Source organism: Berghia stephanieae, chromosome 1 (genome assembly GCF_034508935.2).
Source record: "Berghia stephanieae isolate SIO BIC M18660-M18661 chromosome 1, UCSD_Bste_1.3, whole genome shotgun sequence".
Classification (NCBI taxonomy): domain Eukaryota; kingdom Metazoa; phylum Mollusca; class Gastropoda; order Nudibranchia; family Aeolidiidae; genus Berghia; species Berghia stephanieae.
The window spans coordinates 58,094,416-58,118,080 of record NC_088360.1 but is presented as its reverse complement, the minus strand read 5'-3'; the positions used below and the strand labels follow the sequence as shown (position 1 = coordinate 58,118,080).

Sequence of the window (23,665 nt, the reverse complement as noted above, 5' to 3'; positions counted from 1 at the left end):
TTCATTGCTCATACCTCATGATGTGGCACCAGTCTTTTTGTTTCTTTAAATTTAGGCATCTGGTTTTAGTGTTAATGAGTGGCCAGTCATTTGTGACACATCTTGTTACATCATGATAATTAGGTATAGAATAGGCTTCATGACTGATTAAATCAGACTTGTACTTTAAAAGTGAATATTTCTAATATAAAAATGTGAATTCATTATTTCGATAGGTGAAAATGGAAGACAAATCTACAGGAGAGATTTTTACCTTCATCTTCAATCGTTGGATGTCTCGTGACATGGAGGATGGAGATTTATCAAGAGAACTTCCTGTTGTATCATCTGGAAGGGAATTGCAACAAGGTGTGTAAATATTTACTTTTATTTTCTTTAAAAGAAGTTTCATTTTATCCAATGATTTTCTGGATAGCTCAATTGGTAGAGCACTCGCTTCACACAGAAAGGGTCCAAGATAAAGCCCGGGTGTAGTTGAGAGTCTTTTCCGACCTTCACCCCCCCCCCCCCCCCCCCCGCCGCTCCTGTCCACCCAGCAGTGATTGGGTAGTTGGGTCCGTTAGATCTAGCGGAAAGTACTTTACGATAGACTAGTGTCCTATCTAAAGGGTAGCAAGCAAATGCTGTTGCCTTTTTCATGCTATAGAAACTGGGTTAAACTCCGGCTCCATGGGTTTAATGGGTCCTAAGGACTATTAATTTTTCTTCTGACAATGTATTATTTATTTTCCAAACAAACAATATTTTTATTTTTTCTTTCTCAAAACTTTTTACACTGTTCCCTCTAAGTAAATGTTCACCATAAAAGGATGATTTTGTTGATGCTCATTTTGAACTGAATTGCATAAATCTTAAGCTTTAAAAAATATTTAAGGATTTAATTAGAGCCAACTTGCTTGAAATTCACCTTTATATTGGAAATATAAGAAATATTTCTTCTTTTTTTCTCATACCAAGTCAAGTGTTATGAACTTGTGGTGATCACAGGAGATCATTGGGCAGCAGAGACAGATGCCACAGTCTATGTCAATCTCTTTGGGTCTCAAGGGGACTCAGGTAGAAGAGTATTACACAAAGGAAAAAATTCTGGAAAACGAAAATTTATGCGTGGTCAGGTAAGAGAATATGTTTTTACAAAAGAATCTGTATTCACACTCATCTTCATTAATACATGTGCATTATAAAAATTTAGAAAATGCTCGTAATGAGTTCTCAAAAACAGCTTTGAAAATAATCTGAATAAAGTTTATCATGGAATTAGATTTTTTGCCATCTTTTATGGTCAAAATTTCATTAAATCTAATTGAGATGAAATCATGATGCTATAGCATTGATAGTATAGATAAAGGAATATGTCAGACTATTATACTTTTGCTTATTAGCTTGATTACATATTGACTTTAATGAAATTAAAAATGAAATTATAAGATTCGAGCCTGGATAAACAGGCCATATATTTTTTTTCTCCACACTAATTTGCATCTTTAGTTTATGACAATCTAATCAGAGGAATGCAAAAAAAAAAAAAAAACAACAACAAATTTTGCCACGGAGTTCTTTAACAGTCATCTTGTTAGAATCTTAAATGCCCATTCCATATATTTTTTCAAACAGGAAGATACATTTGTCATAGAAGCTGTAGATCTAAAAGACCTCGAGAGTATTGTCATCGGTCACGATGGGCATGGGCCTGGTTCTGGTTGGTTTTTGGAGTCAGTCACCGTAACAGAGGTCGGAAAGCCTAGTCCATTGATTTTCCCATGTGGAAGGTGGCTGGACGAGGGAGAGGATGATGGGAAGATTGAAAGGACGCTCAGGCTTATGAGTTAGTAACCACATATTATAGTAATCTTGCAGTTTTGAATATGTTTATCTCTCATTTTCTACCTGCCTTAATTTGTTTATTTATTTACTTATTTTCTTATTTATTTCTATATTTTTTTTTTTTTTTTTAAATTATTTTCTGATTTTAAATGGAAAATCAATGGTTCCTTTTTGTATGTTTGTATTGCTTATTCTCAGGGGTTTTTTTCTGCACTGGGAAGGTGAGATGTTTGTGTATGTATGTATGCGTGTGTGTGTGTGTGTGTGTATTTATGTATATATAACATTTATATTTTACTAGATATCAATTTTTGTTCATCTCAAATTATTATAAATCTACCAGATCTGCCAAATGTTCCAGGACCAAAGACCAACAATATACCGAATGAATGTGGTAAGTTTTGCAAGGTTTGTGTTCATGTGTGGTCGTTTTAAGAATCATTGTATTCCTCAGTTTGCTTTTGATATGTATATGACAATATGTAAAAATGTGTGAAAATAGTCACTTTTCTTAAATTAACACACTAAGTGATCAGAACGAGAAAATATAGACTAATATAAACAATATAAATATACACTCTTCTGATGCATAGATTCTCGTCATATTTTAAATGAAAGTTATGTAATCAATCTTTCTGAAATAAGATGGATTCCATAGAAATGTTATTAACACATACCAGAAGATAACAACTGCATAGGTTATGGAAACCAGAGACACATTGTTATATAAAAATAAGTTTTAAATCAAGAAGAAAGAGTAATTAGACGATAGGACAACGTTTTCAAAAATGTTCTTCAAATGAAATAATAAAGCTAGTCACCGAGAATAAATCAGGAGAATGGTTGATAATAAAAACAATATTTTTTATTTGTACTCAGAAGATTTATTAGTCTTTGGAGCATAGAAAGAGATATTTCATACAGGTCATTTGGACTGAACTGAAAAACAAGGTTTTAATTTGAAGCAGTTTGGAATATAAATCCATCAACAACTTAGTGATTGCAGTATCAGAAACAGAGTTGATTAATATAATCTTTCTTTACTTGTGTTTAGTTCTCAAATGAAATCCATTTTTACTCAATTAATTAGTATACAAATTATGAAAATTACTTTTTTTGTACATGTCAAAGACAGAACATTTTAGAAAAGACTGCATAATAACATATACTCACCATTTGGATCTCATTCAACTATCAAGGCATTCTCGTGACATCTTCTTCAAACACAGAAAATTTTGGCAAGATAAAGTGACTTCGAAATATTTATGGGTGCTTATGATTTTTCAGGTTTAAGTGTTTTTAAAAGATAGATCATTTCCACATAACTTTAAAACGACTCTTCTTTGCATTACTAAACTTTTCACTAACTGGATTATGTTATATTGGAATGACCTTTGGCCTTTCATTGTCCTTATCTTAATCCTCTTGCCTGTCAGGCGATGTAAAAGACAAGATGTGCGGCAAGATTTTTTTATTAGCAATAAACAGTTTAGAGAGTACTAATGAAAAGGTGAAAATGTAAAGGTTTCAGATGGGAACAGTACAGACAATGGACATTTCGGGTACAAACCCTTCATCAGCAGAACAATATTTATTAATTGTCCCGTCCGCCTGATGGTGATGGGATTGTGAAAGGAACGTTAAAAGGTTTCTCAACCATTTTAGTGTATAGTTGAGAAAATTGCTCAACAGATCAAAGAATGTAGAAGTTGAGGGGTTATTTGGACCAATTTGTCTGAATGATAATGATATGGGGACGAAATTTGATACATTATCTATGTTTTTGAGGTTTGATACTATAACAAGATATAAGGATTAGTTGACGTCAAATGTTTCTGTCAAATAAGTACGGCAACAACTCTATTTGTATAAAATGTTTATTTTATTCATATATCAAATATATAAGAAACATTTGTGGATATCTTTTTTTAACAATATTTATTAGTCAGTTTACTCGGCTGTTTCTGATATCCAATTAGTACCCCCCAAAAAATAGATTTCATACACGTTGTTCTTTCATGAAATATTGAATAATTCTCTACCACGTCTTGTACGAACTCTCAAACTATCATTTTGATCTAGTTTCTCTCTCACTCTCTCTCTCTCTCTCTCTCTCTCTCTCTCTCTCTCTCTCTCTCTCTCTCTCTCTCTCTCTCTCTCTCTCTTTCAATCTTTCTCAATTCCGATAATATTTTGAAATTGAGTGATTCAATCTGTCCTGATCATTTTACAGTCACCATTAAATTCAGTAATTTCTGTTTCTCTCAATCATTGCAGAGGGCAAATGGAAAGTGACTGTGAGGACCAGCGATTTCCCTGGTGCTGAGACTCATGCCCAAGTATACCTCACAATCATGGGAAGCAAAGACTATTCCCATCCTATTCCTCTGGGAGATGGAAGTCCGACAATGTCTCTCTTTGACCAGGGGAAGGAGTCTGTGTTTGATATTGACATTGCAGAAATTGGAGAAATCCGAAAAATTCGACTGGAACATGATAATCGTAATGCTGATCCATCTTGGCACGTTGACTGGGTCTGTACTACAACACTTTTCATTTTATTTTGTCATATTTTTGTCGCTTGATTTATTTATCTTTATTATAGATTGTGATTGAATAAGGAATTCTTGTAATAGAACTGGTATGAAATCTTTTGAATGAAGATAAGAAAATATTAATGTCAGGGAAGTGGATGGATAATGCGTGAGGTAAATATAAATATCCCATAATACTAGGTTACCATGGGGCTTTAATGTCCTAATTGATGGAGCATCTTGTGTGTAATCGATCAGGATCAGTATATTGTCAGTGTTTTGCATGAAACACTCAGAATAAGAGGTAAGTGAGCTAAAAATTAGTCTGGTGGAATAACACTTTGTAGTAGATTGACCAGTGTCCCCTGAAGAAGATTTATCATCATATGAGGATTGTTACTTTTTCTTAAGTTCTACAATTAAAATATTCCTTAAATTTACAATGTCGTTTAGTACCTTATTCTTTAACTGATATTCACTGTTAAGTTTTTGGAGATCTTTAGTCATTAAGGACTATGTTCAGATGGATTGCTCTGTTTGAGCAGATGTATTATTATTTGGCTAAGTCCAAAGCAATAACTCAAACAGTCAAGCTTCAGGAAACTTTTACTATGGCTTCTTATTAATCTTCCTTTCATCCACACTTTCACGTTACCCTTCAAACTAATACTAATTTCTCTTTGAAAAAAAAAGATGTGCTTAAATATTTAATCAGGTTTAATCAGTGGTAGCCGAAAGGTACCGAGTTCGAATACCTGCTGTGCTTGAGCAAGTCACTTTGCACTAGTTCAATTTGCGGTGCTGCAATGAGGCTGACGCCTTGGTTTTTCCAGTCTTCCCTAGGAATAGACCCTAGAGACAAATTTTCCCTGTGGGATGAATAAATAGTTTATTTTTTATTTTTTAAATTTATTATCTTTGTGTATATTGTCTGCATTTGCTTGGGGAATATTCACTTTTGGTCCTTCCTTTTATAATGGAAGCTTAAGCTCATGTTTCATTTTTAACGAAAAAAAAATAATTCCTTAAAATCAGTGATTAATGTCACTTAGGATATAGGATTACTGTTAATGGAATTTCTTAAATTTTAAAGAATAAAGGAGATTTGTTTGAACACCAAAGGAGAAGAGTTTTTTTTGCTGGTTTTTTATTTTTTATTTTTTTTGGTTGTTTTTATTTTTTGTTGTTTTTTTTAATTGTTATTTTTTACATATACTCAATGTAACACTCTTTGATTTTCCATTCTAATAGGTCCATATGGAACATGGAGAATCGGGTTACAAGTGCTTGTTTCCCTTTGATCGCTGGTTGTCAGAAGACAAAGAAGACAAGCAGTTGTTCCGAGAAAAGGCTGTGGATATACCTGGATGTATGCCCTCAGCAGGTAGATTTGTTGGCTTGAACTTTTAATCCATTCTTTATTTACTACTAATGAAATGATGGTTCTATTTCTATTGTGGGGTATGGATACTCTGATCGTTAAAAAATAGGATAACCATATGAATCAAAGCTTTTGCAAAGTACTTTCTGGCTGATCTAATAAAGCCAACTACCCACTGACTGCTGGGTTGATTGAAGGTTCAGGAAAAAAACCCAAGTCATTGTGTGATGAGTGCTCTCCAAATTGAGATGTTATAACCCACTGATTTTCCCATTTACTCTTCTCTTATATGTGAGTTCAATTTGTTCAACCTTTATGAAATACAATAAAGTGCCCACTGTCTTGTGTTTTCTTTCAGTGCTTCGCTATGTGGTCCTAATTCAAACTGGAAGCATAAAAAATGCTGGCGCCCATGGTGGAATTTGCACTGTGAATCTAATTGGTTCCAATGGGGAGACTGGACAACAGCTATTGAGTAATCCTCTTAGTAATGTGTCTGATTGTATGTCAGATGGAGTTCTGGATGTGTACATGCTGGAGGCTGTCAGTGTTGGCGAAATTATGAGTGTGAGACTTGGATTTGAAGGGAGAGGCAGAGGTAAATACCTTGATGATTTAATAGTAAAAGAAATATTGTCCCCAATAAGAGCCATGGGTTTTATCACGCTTTCTGTTACATTAAACGGCAATTGGATGCCCTTTGGATAGGATGTTCGTCTGTTTCAAAGTACTCTGCTCCAGATCATACAGACCCAATCAATGCTGGTTGGACGGGCCCCATTGCTTTATTAGGCGAACACTACCAATTGAGCTATGGGAACCTCCAATTTTATTTACATAAATTTTATTTTTCATATCTATCCTTGTATTACTTTTCTTTTTAGTTATTGCATTTATTTTCAAGACAGAATGGATAGGTATGAAAAAGAATCATGAATTATAAATGATATTTATGAGGTTGTTGTCTCTATATATTATTGGATAGTTATGTTATTTTGTTACAGTTATACCACTGATATAGAAAAATTGTTTAGTATTGGAAAGAATGTTCAAAAATAATATTTTGATTAAAGTGTAGACATTTGTCGAATTGACAATGTTAAAAGATGGCGTAAAGAGAAAGTATAAAATCTTTCTCGTATTTTTTTCTACAGCAAAACAGTGGTTTGTTGGCTTTGTGAAAGTCATGGAAAGTCTGTCCTCCCTATCAGAGTTTGTTTTCACTGCCAATACTTGGCTAGATGACAACGAAAACAGTGCAGTGTCTTTAAATCTCCCAGGTAATGAATCTTGATTTCATTTGTCTATTAAAAAGTTGATTTTGTTTTAATCTTAGTTCATGAAATATACAGCCTCGTTTCATACCTAAAAAATACAGTGTAAAGTGGTGTCAATTCATTATCAATTTTTCATAGCTTCAAGAGAAAAGTTGCACAAAGAATCAAAACGTTCTTTATATTATAAAATGTTTTTTAAAGGTATGATTTTAAAAAAAGGAATGAAAATACATCTGTTGATAATGGAAGAAGTGGAGAAATTAATATTGATTTACATTTTTAAAATTATCAACTTTTTAAACATACAGAAACAGTTTTGGCATCATCCCTTCCAACTGGTATTAATACAAAAGCCACGGGCCACCATTTCCCTGAGAGCAATGGTTCTTGGAGTGTGTGGGCGTGGACAGGTGAACACGACAATGCTAACACAACAGATGCTGTTCATATTTGGTTGTATGGCACCACAGGACATTCTGGACCTATTCATCTCAACAAAAATGACGCTTTGAATAAAGGTTCAATTTTACACACAGAGGTATGAAGTTAGGTTAGGTGCCAACTAAAAGATTTATAACAACAAAATATTATGTTTCACATTCATGACATTGTTTAAATTTTCCAGCATTGATGAGCGATCCATAATCCGTGACTAAATGTCTGTCTTTCCAAAGTTTTTGTAAGAAAAATATCTTACCTTTTTTTCAAATTTTTGTCATACATGTACATTTAAAAAGAAAAATCGGCACAAGATACCTCTTTAATGTCCCCCAGCCCCCTTTCTCCACACTTAAAATTTCTTATAACATACCTGGAAATATGTTTTGTGGTGTTTGCGAATCTGTACATAGAATTTGAATTTGTGTGTGTTGGGGGGGGGGGGGGGGGTCCTGACAAGGCTAAATCCATCCATTCAATGCTTTGCTCTGAGACTGCCAAGGCCTGTGTCCTCTATTATTATTTGACCCCCTTTTTAGTCTCTAAACAATCTGCAAATTTTTACACATTTTATATTGTATCATCTGAGTATTTTTGGATTGTCTATTTCATTATCTACATCAAAGCATGTCATAGTCAATAACAATAAGTTGATTCCGCTTTTTGGTCTCAAATTCCGCTTTTTATATATTCTGATTCCTCTTTGGGCTATTGGGGGTATATATTGGGAGTGTAAGTCTTTACCTACCTTTAAAAAGAATCTCAAGACACATCTTTACTGTATTTGTTTTTATTGACTCTATGAATCCTTGATTTGGCTATGAATTGTTATTGTTGTTATTTTTTTTTCACTTAAAATTGATGATTTCTATTGTAAAGTGCCCAGAGCTTGTGTTTTATACGAGAATGAGCGCTGTATAAATGTATATTATTATTATTATTATTTTATACACTGATTTTATCATTCCACTTTTGAACTTGTGACATTTTCCTCTATTTTAAAGGTTAATGCCAGTACTGTTGGTGAGATTTTCAAAATTAGACTTGCATTTGCAGAAGAAATTGGCAATTCTTCATGGTATTTAGAAAGGGTAAGTGGCTTTTCTTTTGATTTAATCGTAATGTGCTCAAAAATTGTTTTACATGTTCTGAAACTCTATATGATGCCAACTTTCCTCAAGAGATTGAAATAGAAATTAATTCTTAAATGATAAATTATTTTATCACCTTGTATGGCAGCTAATGGTGATCTCAGTAATTTGGAATATTTTATATGATGTCAACCATTAGTGAGTGCAATCTATTTTATAATGTTTATGTTAACAGTTAAAATTGAAAGACAACAACAGTAAGCAGGAATTCAATTTTGAGTACCATTCCTGGATCCAGTGTGAGGACGACAACTCTGATGGCTCTGTGGAATTGCCTGCAATCAGACCAGATGTTGCTCCCTTACCAGGTATTAGATCATCAATATCTTAATTTTGGTGGTTTTTATTTTCACTCTGCAATATCATTATTTTATTTTTTTAATCAAAGTTAAGCCTTTGCATATGGCAAATTGTTAGAAGCTAAAAACCATGTCAACTTGAATTTTTTATACATCTTTATACAACTTACAATTTTTTATATCATTTCAAAGAGCGGTTTGTCTTTAATTGCTTGTTTAGAGTGAACGATTAAAAGCAATGCTTAATTATCGAGAATATGGTAAGGTTTCTTGTTGTGTTCCTGGTTTTATGATTTGTAAAACTTGTCAAATAATTAATTGTTACCGCCTGGTTGCGAGTATTTGGAATTATTCTTCATGGAACTATTGTAATTTTTCTTTTTGCCAATGTCATTGTACTTTATTTATATTTACAATTAAATTTTGACTTAAGGTAATATACATGAAATATATGTGAAAAAATCAAATAGATTTGATTATATATATATAATATTTAAAGTATAATTATGATCAACTTCTACAATATTGTTTCGAGCATTCACTCTCATCAGGAAGTGAAAGTGGTTATGGTGATTTGTAATTACATAAAAGGTGTTTGTTTCTATGTCTGCATGAAGATGTTATGTAAATGTTGCTGCTCGAAGCTCGAAGAAATAAATAACAATGTGAAATTAAATGTAAGATTCAATTTAATTTACGAAAACAGATAAAATGGACCTTTCGGGTTTTTGGTCTTCATGTTATTTTATTTCACTTTCTACACTGCATTACACAGTTCCTCCCCGCCTCCCCTCTTTTCACTTAATTAATTGCCCACCTTTTATAAATATCTATTGTTCTATTTTAATTTGTGCTTCCTTACAAAGTTGTAACAAAGGAGCATACTATTTCCTGCCCATCAATGTTTTAGTTTATTCATCTTAACAATGCCACTATCACATTATCTCATTTGTCTGTGTGTTTCATTCTTCCTGTTTTATTGATTAAGGGGAAACCTGAAACGTCCATTTTATCTGTTCTCGGATATTAGATTGAAGCTTACATTCAATTTCACATTGTTATCATGAAGCTGTCAGTTCGTTTCACCTGTTGAGTGTTGCCATGTTCGGTTTTGTGATGATGTAGAAGTTTTCTTCCTAGCAGAGGTTGCAAATCTTAGAAGAGGGGGAGTACAACTGTGCTCTGGAGATGATTTTCCATGTGATGCTGTGTTGTATGTTTTCTCTTTGAGGTTCCAAATGTGTTCACTTAGTTTAGTAGAATGTCGTTTGTGTATGTTTTTGAAGGAAGATTTATGCAGGTTGTATCTGGTTTTGAATGATCACTCGGTGAAGCCAATGTATGTTTCTTGTTTTGGTGTGTCTAGGCGTGTAACTGTGGTTTGATAAATAACATTTTGAGTCAGGCAATTGCTGTTTAGTGGGCATGCTGCCTGGGTCCTGCAGTTGCATTTTTGCTATAGGTTGTTGTTGGGCTGAGCTGGCTGTGATAGTTTTTATTTGTTGTTGGAGGAAATAATGTTTTGTAAGTTTGGCATGCAGGTGTATCTTAATTTGACGGTGTTTTTGTTCATGGTGGGGTGTAGGACGTGACCTGGAGGGAAGCATTTTTGTAGTAGATTGAAGATTTGTTAACAATAGAGGTTGTCACGTTCTTTCTGTAGGGTGGGTTGAACCATGTTATATTTCGTTTTCTGTGGCGTTTTTTCATTGGGATGGTTATGGTCTCTTTTTCATATTTTAGTTCATAGTTATAGCCACTTTTTTGTAGTGCGTCTGTGTATGGTGGGATCGCTAGTTGAATATGTTGTTATTTGTAGAGTTGTTGGATAGTCGTTTGTTAATGCTCTCTGGGATGTTTTTTTTTTAATAGAGTTGGCCCCTTGTCTCTGTATTGTCCAATATTTATATCAAGATCTTGCAATTGGGAAAGTAGGTATAGTCTGATGAGCTCACATGTTTCTGATCCATCATAGCTTCCCATTGTGACATCAAGTTTGTGGATTTTTTTGTCCATGCTACTCCATTGTTGTATAGCGATGTGTTCTTTGAGTGCAGGATTATATTGGTTTCTTCTTCGGTGATGTTGTCAAAAGTTTTTGCGAATTATAGAGCTTTGAGGAGTAGGGTTTTGGTGATTGAAGGGTAGAAATTACAGATATCAAAGATGATTGCATTTTGTCATTGTTTGTTTTCTGTGTTTTTGTACCAGTTGATAACTTCTGCAGCGTCTCTCCATTATATACTGAGCTTCATATATACTGAGCTTTTATACAGCGCAATATCCACTAAACATGCTCAAAGTGCTTTACAGGGGGTCCCTGGCCAACAGCAACATTTAACATGTAGGACGGGACATGCCGTCTTTTAGGCGATTTTACAAAAAAAAATTTCGGACAGAGACAACACTGTTAACGGCCAGGTATTCATTTTACACCTGACTACGTGAGAGAATGTGAGTAAAGAAAGAGCCTTCTCCAAGGACTCAACTATGCGCTGATCGAGGCTCGAACCCAGGACCTTCTGATCTGAAAGCGAGTGTCATACCACTAGACCACACAGCCACATTGGTTGAATTCGGTTTCCTTGATGTTTTTGGTGTTGATTCTGTCTAAGATCTGTTTGCTTATTTTTCCGATTTGTGATTTGCATGGGTTTATGAGTTGGCATTGGACGTTGTTGCGAATATATATATATGTGTGTGTGTGTTTGTGTGTGCGTGTGTGTGTGTATGTGTGTGTGTAAATGAGGATTACTCAAAAATACTTTTGGTGCCAATATTTAAAGGTTGTTATATTTCTTTGTCATTGTGTATGACCAGAAACAAAATATTCCATTTCTGTAACGACCGGTGACCTTCCATGTGCGGAAACGTCTGCTGATGTGACCTTGATGGTTGTTGGCCAGTGGGGTGATTCTGGACAAAGGCGTCTTAACATGTCAAGAAATACCAGGAACCCTTTTCTTAGAGGACAGGTATTGTGTTTCAATATGGAAAAGTGGCCTTTAGATAAAATAAATTTACTATAATAAAGATAGGAAATAAATTTGATTTTATTCTTTATTAAGACCTCTTTCAAGGAAATTTTAGAATTCTGAATAGTAACAGCAGCTTAACTAAGCTGGTTTCAAAATAGTAAATTGCTTTTTCCCCTCAAAATTCACCCTAAACGTTTCCCAATGCGCTTTACGTTTTTTTATATTGTCACTAGGATACTATATTATAGATTTGATTTTTTCAAAATAGTTATTCATGGAAGTCATCCACAAATAACTTCACTTTTTCAAAAGATTGATGAATTCCAATTCAAGTCTCTAAATCTTGGAGCCATATCAAAGATTCTTATTGGTCACAGTGAGCAAGGGAGGGGTCATGGATGGTTTTGTCAACATGTCTCCATCTCCTCTGTCAATCTGAAAGGGATTAAAACAGAGACAGTATTTGCTTGCAACAGGTACTCTTTATATGATTGCTTTTATTATTCTCTTAAATTTTCAACATTATGTTATTCCTTTATGGAGGATGAATTATAAATATAAGTTACACTATATTTTTATCGACCATTTTAAAAAAATTAATAAATGATGCTTCAGAATCAAATAGATTTGTATTCAATTGTTTTTAGTTATTGATGATTTAACTAATTTTTTTTTAAAAAAAGAAAATTTACAACCCTTTTCATTTTATGGTCACTGTCACTGTGATTTTATGCACTTTATGCTTTACAATGATCATTTATTCATTCATTCAGATGGATGGATACAGGAGTAGATGACAGAAAGACTAAGAGAGAGTTCACTCCCCTCGGGAATGTATCAGATAAGGACATCGTTTCAGGAGGGTCCCCCAGTAAGCTTTTGGCTTTGCTGCCAAGTTTTATCTCGAAATTAGTTTTCATAGATTCATTAGATCCTTTTTAAAACAAGTATTTGAAAACTGCTGGCACTAGTAGAGACATCGGGCACAGTAAATTATAATGCATATTAATAGCGGGATTATGCTTCAGATACAAATTAAAGAAAAACAATTATTGTGGAATAGTTTGACAGGAAAGAGAAAAAAGTGGGCTTTTTTATGGCCATAATTTTATCTAATAATGTCCATGTTTTCAAAGAAAGATCACCCTTAGTAGTAATACTTTTGACTATAAGATACTAATTAACAAGATGGATGTAAGTTATAACCTTTATTATCCTGTAATGTGTCTAGATTTGGTATTTTTTGTATTATACACTCACACACATTACCTTATTTTGCGGGGACGTAAGTATGACCAGGCAAGAGGCAATAATGTATGCTATCAAAATAATTCAACAAAGAAAAAGACACCTTAAAGAAAAATTCTTGGCATGAATTTGAAGTCCAAGTTTTATAACTTTTTCATGTTAATTAATTGTATCTGAACTCAGACTTATCTAACTTAATTAATTTATAGTAATCCTCTGAAGTATGCAGTCATGCATTAAATAAAAACAACCCGAATCATTTTTGTCAATATTTTGTAGGTGGATTGTGGACTTGCCATGTCAAAATGGCGTCTGATGACATGCTAGATATTACTAAATATTCCCAGACCTCTAACCAATTGTCTCTAGTCTTGTATGGGAAATCAGGAGTTAGTGGACCAGTAGAGCTGGGAGGAAAAGAACAGGGAAATTTGGTGCCAAGATCAACTACAACATATAAGGTAATAATAATAATAATAATAATATACTCTTATAGAGCACACAGTATCCTCAACCATGAGGCTCTTGGTGCTTTACATCAACACCAAACAATATAGAAAGTACATGACAACAAAAAATAAATGTTTTCAAGGATTTCTTGAATACAGACCATGATTTGGATTCCCAGATGTTTGGTGGATTGTTATTCCATACAAAATGAGAAAAAGACTATGTTCCCGCCTTTGTACGAATGTATGAGATAGCCGGGTTGTCGAATATTTCTTTAGGAGGTCTGTGAGGTAGGGAGGGGCAGTGTTTTCTAGACAACGAAAGGCTTTGAATTTGACCCTTTTCTCAACAGGCAGCCAGTGTAATCTTCGAAGGAGAGGTGTGACAGAGTCAAACCTCCGCCTTTGAAAGACCAATCTGGCAGCATTATTTTGGACCATCTGCAGCTGCCTGAGCTTATTATCCGAGACACAGAGCATTACAGTAATCCATCTTTGAAAATAAAAGAGAAACGACAAGATTCTTTGTAACATCCTCAGAAAGGAACTGTCGGATGGATCCAATTTTTTTCAACTGACACATCAATGATTGGATCATTGTCTGAATTTATTGGTCCATCAACAATTCTGAATCTAAGAATGCTCCAAGATGTTTGACTTTGTCAATAATATCTATTGACACCTCTCCCACTTTCAATTTCTTCTTGTTCCAAAATCTTCTGTTCCCTACGTACATCACCTCCGTTTTGTCGTCATTCAACCCTAGCCTGTTCCTACCCATCCAATCACTTACACCCAGTATAAATTTTTCTCATGTACTTCTGACATTTTGTAAGTTTTTACTACATTCAGATCCAAACAACTGGGTGTCATCAGCATATTGGTGGTAGGACAGGCCAAAGCCCCTGATAACCTATGAAAGTGGATGCATGTTGAGAACAAAACACAAAGGTTGCCACCACATTCCTAAGGAATTTGATCGGACCTCAAATTATTTACAACTACAATTTGTCGTCAATCTAATAAATAAGATTTAAAGCAACTGAGTGCCATACCAGAAATGCAAAATTTATTTCTAAACGTTTTAACAGTAGTTCGTGATCGATAGTATCAAAAGTTGATGATAAATCAAAAAGGTTAAGAAGTTTGCTGGAACCCTTATCAATGATTTTGAAGAAGGATCATTTACAACCCTGAAAAGAGCAGTTTCAGTCGAGTGGTTTTGTCTGTAGGCAGACTGAAGGATTTCTTCCATGGAATTTATTTTAAGATGAGATAGAAGTTGTTTTAGGACAAGCTTTTCAAGAATTTTTGATAAAAAAGGAAGGTTAGGGACAGGACGATAGTTGTTTAGGTTTTCTTTGTCAATATCCATTGCAATTATCCATCATGCTAAGATTATCAATAAGCTATCAAACAAACCCGAGTGAGACATTGCTCTGGTGGTACTTGGAGAAGCAATTTTTTTGTTGTTTGTTTTTTTGTAAATTTTGTTTTTTGTTTCTTTGGGTTTTTTTTTTTTTTTTTTTGTTGTTTTTTTAATGTTATTTTCGCTCTCTCTCTCTCTCTCTCTCTCTCTCTCTCTCTCTCTCTTCCACTCTTTCTTTCACACGTGCGATATACACAACATAAACATATTCATTTCGTTTTCAATTTGTTACAATTGTGGCAATTCGACACCAAAAGTTATCATCATTATCAATTGGTCAGTTAATTTAACATTAAATAAATTAATCAGTTAATCAGTCAACGAATCAATCCTTGGTTTTTCTGTACCATATGAAATATTCAAAATTGTTATTGCTGATGGAACGAACGTTGATTTATACTTGTTAGTTCTACATTTAATCTGACAAAACCTTCTCCCAGATGGTAAAAGACATAGTTTTCTTCCTTACTTGAAATGTTCTCAATTTCCTTAGGATGTATAATCTTTGGGCAACTTTCTTAGATATTATATTAATATGTTGAGAGAAATTGAGGATTGGTTATTCCTAAATATTTAAAATAGTCAACTATCTCAACATCACCTTTACCGATCGTCACACACTTTAAGTCGTTTTTATTTTTTACACCAAACACCTGTTCTTTCGTTTTTTCAACATTTAATTCAAGCTGATTTTGTTTACACCAATCGGTGAATATATTTATTTGTTTGAAATAATTCTTTTCGGTAACTTTATCTTTTAATAAGCCAGGAATAGCAGTATCATCTGCATATTTCACTATAAAACAATTTTCAAAGGATGGTCTGCAGTCGTTGGTGTATAAGATGTACAGGATTGGGGAACTCACGCAGCCTTGGGGACATCCGTTCGACAACGTTCTTTTGTTGGAGATATGTTCACCCAATTTTACACATTGCGGTCTATGGGTCAGAAACTCTTTATACCATTTCATAAGGTAGTTTGGAATATCCATGTTGCACAACTTTTGAAGCAAAATATCTGTGTTCATGGCATTAAAAGCTGACGAAAAGTCGACAAACAGGATTCTGGCGTAATTCGAGGGCGTTTGGTCAAGGTGTTTTGAGATCGAATTTGTGGCGGTTAATAGTGCGTCTTCTACACTGAGATGTTGCTGGTATGCAAATTGGTACAGATCTAGCAATTTCAGGTCATAACATTTTTGTAGGAGCTCAGATTTTAATTTTTTTTCTAAACATTTCATTACAAGCGATGTAAGCGCCACTGGACGGAAGTCATTCAATACGGTCGGACAATGCTTTTTTTGGAACTGGAACGACAATCGATGTTTTCCAAAGTACTGGCACTGATTGTTCATCGATTGACCTTTGAAATAGTTTTGTATAAGGTATAGCCAGTTGTTGGTGACAGTTTTTCAAAATAGTTCCGGTAATGTTGTCTGGTCCTGGTGCTTTATGTTCTTTACATCGCCGGAAGAGGGAGCTTACAGTTTCTTCTTCAACATCTGGAGGCGGCTCATTGTTATTTGACAAACCGTTGTGCACAGATGGGAGCCTGTCAAAACGACAGGAAAAATCATTTAATTTGTTGACATCAGTTTTCGTTTTTCCTTGTGGGAATGTTCGTTTCTTTTGGTCTACTCCTCCCATTTGCTTTATCATCTCCCGTGCTTTCCTTGCGCAGCCCGATCTCAGTTGTCGCTCCATTTTGTTTTTGTATTCAAGCTTTTCTTCTTTTATTGTATTTGTTAAAGACTAATTAGGATAATGTATCTTTTCAATGCCTAATACATGACAAGGTATTGAAACAATCTTAATAAATCACATTTGTTTTTCAATTTTCAATTTCTTAAAGTGGTCAGATACATATTGTTTACGTTGAGTTTAGAGTTAAGGTTTAATGGATTGTTTTAAGTTTTTGTGAAAGGGACAACTGAAGTGCTTGCCCTCCAATTTGTATTACCAACAATTTTTCTATTTAAAAATAAAAATTGTATTTTAAACATGAAAAACAATATAATAATATCTTTTGAAATGTAGGAGAATAGACAAAATGCAGATGACGTCACGAGTATATTATCCTTTGTTGCTTCTCTTGAGTCAAGTACACTGTAACTTCCAATCGCTTTGTTTACATTGGGAACTTTTTAAGAAATGATTTGTATTTATTTTACCTCCGGACAGAGGAATAGAGAAAAATTGTAAAAGAAAGTGAAAGATATTTCAGACGCCCTTTTAAATACTTTTAAGTGACTTGATATTTAAATAAATAACAAATGATGTCAAAATGAGTTAGCTATGTGTAAAGTTAAAACAAATTATGAATGTACAAATTACAAACATCTTCAAATTTTTTTTCACTGTGAATATTAATAACGCTTTTAATTTTTAATTTCATTTTGTTTTATATTTATTCTTTAGAACCTTCAATTTGGAGACATAGGAGAAATAACCAAGATAAGATCAAGTGTTGGTTTGGAGGAGGACCACATATCTCCTTGGTGTATTCAAAAGGTAAAATATCACAAAAACGATACATTAAATCAGTAAATAATTATTTTGCAAGCTTTTAAGTCTTTTATGCTTAAGCCAGTCAGCCCCGTTATGAATCATGAAAAGTGCCTTCAAATCCTTATCAATTATCACACACAAAACACAAGAACTCATTGGATCAAGGAATTTTTCAAAAGCAGGTCTTTAGCCCATTGCGTCAATGACATATTCCAACAGCATTATGCTTTCTATTTTATGTGGTACTTTATTCCTTACTTCTACGACAAATCAACTGTTTGAAAGTTAAACATACACCTGGTGACCACACTATTACAATTCGCTATATAAAACATTGTCTATGCTCACAAGATGACTGATACAGTTTATTTATATCCTGCCAAAAGGTTTATCATGAAAATAAGAAATGTCTTTTATATCCTTTTTATAAAAATATGCAACCCATGATTACTTTAATGATTAGCCCACTTTATAATATAAAGTACAAAATTGTCGATGATAAGCCACAGTTTCTGACTGATGATTTCAACATTGTTTAATCTTTTATAAAAAGCTTATTTACTTAAGTCTTGAAAAGTTTCATTTCATTTCTGGTTACTGATATATCCAAAAAGAAAAATTGGTATAATTTGATAATCATTGCTACCAGTTCCAATATCTAAAAAACGTCTAAATTTTCAGCAAATTCAACATTTTGGTAAAGTAAAATGTACAAGTTAATGGCATAGATGATGATATCCTAAAATGTATTAAGAAGAGCATTAACGTTATTTTTTTAACTTTTAATATGTTGTCTTTGATTAATGTAAAATCCAAGTAAATTCTTTAAAAAAGTGAGAAAGTTAACTTTCATTTCTGTTGCTAACGCAAAATTAATTGTCTGGAAGAAGTCAAAACTTCACAAGATTATAGGTTCAAACCTTTCATTGTATCTGCAGATAACATTAGAGGATGAGAAAACAAGAGAAAAGCTAAAGTTTGATTTCCATGACTATGTGGGTGAAATTGGTGGTGACATTCGCAAGGAGAGACCTGTAATCAGGCCCGGTGTTGTGACCAGTCCCAGTAAGATATTTTTTTTAATGATTCACATTAAAAATTTTAATATGCAAATTTTGTAGAAAACATAAAGGAAAACCATGATGAATATCAGTGCATTGTTTAAAGAAAATGTATATTTTATGGTAACTTAGGATTTTATGATACAATATATATATGTAACCCCCCCCCCCTGCCTCGAAACGGTATTAAGTCTGGATTTTCAATTTTGGGTTTTTTGTACCCAATCAAAGCTTATTTCATGCCTGAAAATTTGATACCAAAATGATAAAATTCTGATTATTTATTGACCATTTGAAGTAGGGAGAATGTAGAAACCAAGTTTTGAGAAAATCGACTTTGAATTTGAGGCACCTATTTCACGCACAGTTGAATCAATGGGCAAAGATAACTCCTGGGATACGGGCATTGATAATTTAACGAGAGTAATAATATTTGGCAAGAGCTTAGAACATACATTTAATAATGTGCATACAATTTTTAAAAATAATCCATTTGTTATTTTTGTAGTTATTTATTGTGTAAGATGCCCTTCAATTAATAAAACCACCAAAAAAAATGCCGGCGATTTTATGAAATTGTTCACTTATTGAAGAGTTTTGACATTTAGTTAAAGAATCAATGGAGTAAGAATTAATAATGTGACATTTTTGTCTTATGCAATAGAGGAAATATGATTTCAAATTGCAAAAAGTTAAATAACAGTTTATAAAATAATTTTAAAGTGCAGTTTTGAAACTTCGCAAAGCGGGATGGACAGAGAGAGAAATATGAGAGAGGAAGATAAAAAATGTGAGAGTAAAACACACACACAAACACACACCCACACAGAGGAGAAACAGAATGAAAAAGAGAGATGAGAGAGAGAGAGAGAGAGAGAGAGAGAGAGAGAGAGAAGTGGGGGAGACTCCTTGTATGTGCATTGAGGAGGGTAATAGAGTAAAGATTGGAGCCTTTATAAATGTGTCTGTGTGTGTGTGTGTGTGTATGTATGCGTGAAAGAGACATGAGGGAGAGAAAGAGAGAGTGGAATGGTAGATATTAAGAAAATTGAATTGCATACTTTTGACCATTTCCACTTTAAGAATGATTTTCTTTGTTTTCCAAATCCTGATTTACTACTGCTTCGAGGCGTAGGGTCACACACACACACACACACACATATATATATATATATATATATATATATATATATATATATATATATATATATATATATAATATTAATTGTGTGTGCGTGTGTGTTTAATTTCATTGTGCAGAACTTTTACCAATTTAATATACTTTTAAAACTCCTATCGATTTTGGGTTTTTTATTTTTATTATAACTGATTTTGTCTTTCTTCTATAGTAAAATTTGTTGACATGTGATGAATGTTATGATTTTCCTTATATCAAGATGATTATATATATATATATGTATATATATATATATATATATATATATATATATATATATATATATATATATAATATATATATATAATTTTTTTTTCCAGTTGTAACTTATGACCTCATAATTGACACTGAAGATGTTGAAGGAGCAGGCACAACAGCCAAGGTGTATGCAACCCTCTATGGATCAAATGGTGACAGTGGCCGTCGCCTTCTCAGGACTCCACAAGGCTGCGTACCTTTTGTGCATGGCCAGGTACTTGCTCTAATTCATTTATTGTGTGTGTTTGTGCGTGTGTGAATGCATGCGTGTGTGTGTGTGTGTGTAATTTGAATGTGTGCAATTAGTTTACGAATCTCTATCATTTTCATCTTAATTGCTGAACAGCTCTGTATTGGTGATGCTATTAAAATATGAATTTTGGTTTGATGTTATGTAAGACATCACAAAAAAGTTTTGTAGACTGGCAAAGAGATAACTTTTAGACATTATTTTATTAATTTTGTTAAAGTATGTTGGTCATGCTTTATCAAATGATTTCTTTTTATTTGATCAGAAATTGAAATTCGAGATTGAAGCTGTTGATCTTGGTGACCTTGAGAAACTGGTGCTCACCAAAGGTCCAGGAGACCCTTGGCTGTTAAATCAAGTGGTTGTTAAGGCAGGACACTTTGGGCCTGTTGAGAACGTCTTTATCTGGAGCAAGTAAGTTATTGTTGTCAATTGTTTGTCTATTATCCTATTTTCCTGTAACAGGGCTAGGGAAATCTGTGATATGTAGTTTGTGTTGCAACAGATTGTAAACGTCCTATTTGTTTACTTAGATACTATTTTTTTTTTTAAAAAGAAAAATTCCCTTTATTTATACAATAGGGGAAATTTGTCTCTAGGATCTATTCCAAGGGAAAACTGGAATAACTCATGCATCAACCAAAGTGCAGTGCCACAAATTGAGCCATGGCGAGGTGTCATGCTCAAGGCAACACAGCGGAGCACGTGTGATCGAACTCGGTACCTTTCGGGTACAAAGCAAAGACTGTACCGCTGAGCCATGATGCCTCTGTTTTTTAAAAGATTTGTAATTTTTTATGGACCAGCAATGTTGACGCCATACATATGGCTGAGTTGGGAAATGATAAATGTGTTATGCAATATAAAGTAGTATTTTGAGCAACTGACTAGTGTAGGAGACATTTTTTAGTATGATTTTAAGCGACAGTCTTTACAAACTTTTTTTATGCTTACTTTTACCAGGGACATTTTTAATGTACTTAATTGTTTTGTATGCCATACCTTTTTTAGCAAGTTGAAATAAAAGTTAGGTTTTGTATTGACAGCTTTTTACTTTGTAACGACAAGTAGATAAACACACTTTACATCACTGTTCTGTGTTATTTTTTTTAATTTACATTTTTGAAAAACTTATTATAACATGTCTTTCAAATTAGAGAGAAAATGATGAAGTAGTTGAAGGTAAGCTTCAGTTTAATCCACAAATTTAAATGATGCAGACGTTTTGGGTTAACTTTTTATTTGACATGGATCCAGATGAAGATTGATGGAATATCAAGAAGATGTAAGTATTTTTAATATTTATAATTTTGTTTTTACTTTTCAGTTGGTTAGGAGATCCGGAAAAAAGAGATACTGAAGTGGAAATTACTCTGCCAGTCATTTCTGGAAGACCGAGTGCTGTGGCTGTTCCCACGGAACAATTTCCAGATTTCCCTGTAACAAGTAAATACCAACTTCATAAAAAACATTTTAAAATCTATATTTTCACAAAATCCCAGCTATATCATATCCAGAATAGATACACTTCACTCTGTTCCATCACACATCGGGTAATCGCACACTCCGCTTATACCTGATTTTTTTCTATATAATTGTTCCACTTAATCGCACACATTCTCCGCTTAATCGCTACACATTGATTACATCTTGATTGGAGAAAAATATCTAAAAATTACACCAAAAAGTAATGAAAATGTGATTCTCATTGAACCCTTTTCGCACATTAATATTGTATCACGCGTGCAAAGCTTTCCTGTCAATACGATTCCAATGTCCCTCTGAACTCGACTAGGTCAGACACGCAATGCTTGTTAACTGACAACATAGGATTAACTGACATGAATGGCTAATTGACTTAGCACTCACTGTCTGCATCACAAGGTATGAAAAGTGATCGCAGTTCACTCAATGCCAGGTGTTTGTTTACATTGACCACTCGATTGCAATTCTCTCCCTGTACATTTTTTTCCTCTACTGGCCCGTGAACAATAAGAAAAGATTACAGAGAGGACTTGCGTCTCATCTTTTGATTGATCCATAATGTCCCTGTCCATATTGATACTTTCAAATGTGAGTCTTTTGAATCGTGTTCCTATATGTTCATTTAATGGTTAAATCCAACATATTATATTTAAAGAAATCAAAATTTAATCAATGAATTTCCTTATGTGGTCTTGACCTTCCTTATACGGTCATTGCCTTATTTGAAAAAAAAAAACAACAAAAGACTGCACCACTTATAAAAGATTGTGTTGTCACAATTTACCATTAATAAAGCAATGTCTTCCCCAAAGCGCAGAGATCTCACTCTTCAACAGAAACTTCAATTGATTGCAGATGCAGAGCCAATTCCAAAGCAAAAGCAAGTCGAGCTAGCTACAAAGTATGGCGTATCAAGAACCCAAGTTTCTTGTTTGCTAAAAAAAAAAAGGATGAAGTTGCAGTCAATGCGAGTAATGGATCAAATCTGAGATGTAAACGACAGAGAGATGGCCAGCGAGGCATTGTTAAAAAGGCCTTGGTCATGTGGACAGATGATAAGTTAAACAAGGCGCTTGACTGTCTGGAGACCTAATCAAGCAAAAGGCAGCTGAACTGGCATCAATACAAGGCATGTTTTTCTCCCCATCACAAGGCTTGCTCTTGAGATGGAAAGGTCGACACAATATGTTGTGTTTAAAAAAGAACATGGTGAAAAACATGATGTCTCTTCTGCCAGCCAATGGAGTGTTGAAGTTTTGAAACAACTTCTATAGCAATACGACTCTAATGACATTTACAATGCAGACAAGGCAGGGCTGTACTACTGTGGATTCCCTGATAAAGGCCTTTGTTTCAAGCAAGACGAAAGCTGGTGCTTAGCTGCTATTTTTAGCTGCCACGCTTAATCACATACTTTGCTTAAGACACACTAACCAGAACTCCTGAGGGTGTGCAAATTAAGCGGAGTCGTCTGTAAAGCAATGTCACCTACACCGATAAGATTGGCACTCTTTAAACGGTTATTATAAAGAGGGTTCAATAAAACCGCACTGTCATAGGACAGCAGAGTAATGCAGCTTGTAACACACACGTCCACATGCTAGCAAGACTAAACAGAGACTGATATGAAATCCACTCAAACCAATGTCTGTGCGTCAGACACATGACCAAAGGTTGAAGACAACTCTAAATACCTTAGTCACATCAGGGGAGGAGATAAAATCATAATTATCTCACTGTGATCAATACACAGTCTAACAAAAAGTTTTCATCTTAATTGTTATCTTTATACAAGGGTATTAGAGGAAAATTGGTGAGAACAGCCAGTTTCAAATTTTTTTTTCTGTAGATCCATCTAATCTTTGTGGTCTTGTGTTATGACACTTGCCTTCAGACTAGTGGTTGTTGGTTGGATCCC

General features: G+C 33.9%; 1 protein-coding gene across 3 annotated transcripts in view; it reads left to right on the top strand.

Moving 5' to 3' along the window:
* The window catches only part of LOC144978306 (lipoxygenase homology domain-containing protein 1-like), a gene marked incomplete at its 5' end in the record, with an annotated part of 84,041 nt that overhangs the window by 31,414 nt on the left and 28,962 nt on the right, over positions 1-23,665 (top strand). For all 3 annotated transcript variants that reach the window (XM_078924180.1, XM_078924170.1, XM_078924188.1), the window contains 20 exon segments: positions 216-348; positions 958-1,115; positions 1,615-1,825; positions 2,168-2,218; positions 4,102-4,358; positions 5,610-5,742; positions 6,098-6,337; positions 6,894-7,019; positions 7,325-7,554; positions 8,459-8,545; positions 8,781-8,913; positions 11,725-11,879; positions 12,195-12,358; positions 12,656-12,753; positions 13,410-13,591; positions 17,427-17,519; positions 18,455-18,581; positions 20,075-20,226; positions 20,528-20,676; positions 21,590-21,708. In XM_078924180.1, the coding sequence (XP_078780306.1) occupies positions 216-348; positions 958-1,115; positions 1,615-1,825; positions 2,168-2,218; positions 4,102-4,358; positions 5,610-5,742; positions 6,098-6,337; positions 6,894-7,019; positions 7,325-7,554; positions 8,459-8,545; positions 8,781-8,913; positions 11,725-11,879; positions 12,195-12,358; positions 12,656-12,753; positions 13,410-13,591; positions 17,427-17,519; positions 18,455-18,581; positions 20,075-20,226; positions 20,528-20,676; positions 21,590-21,708 (2,998 nt within the window).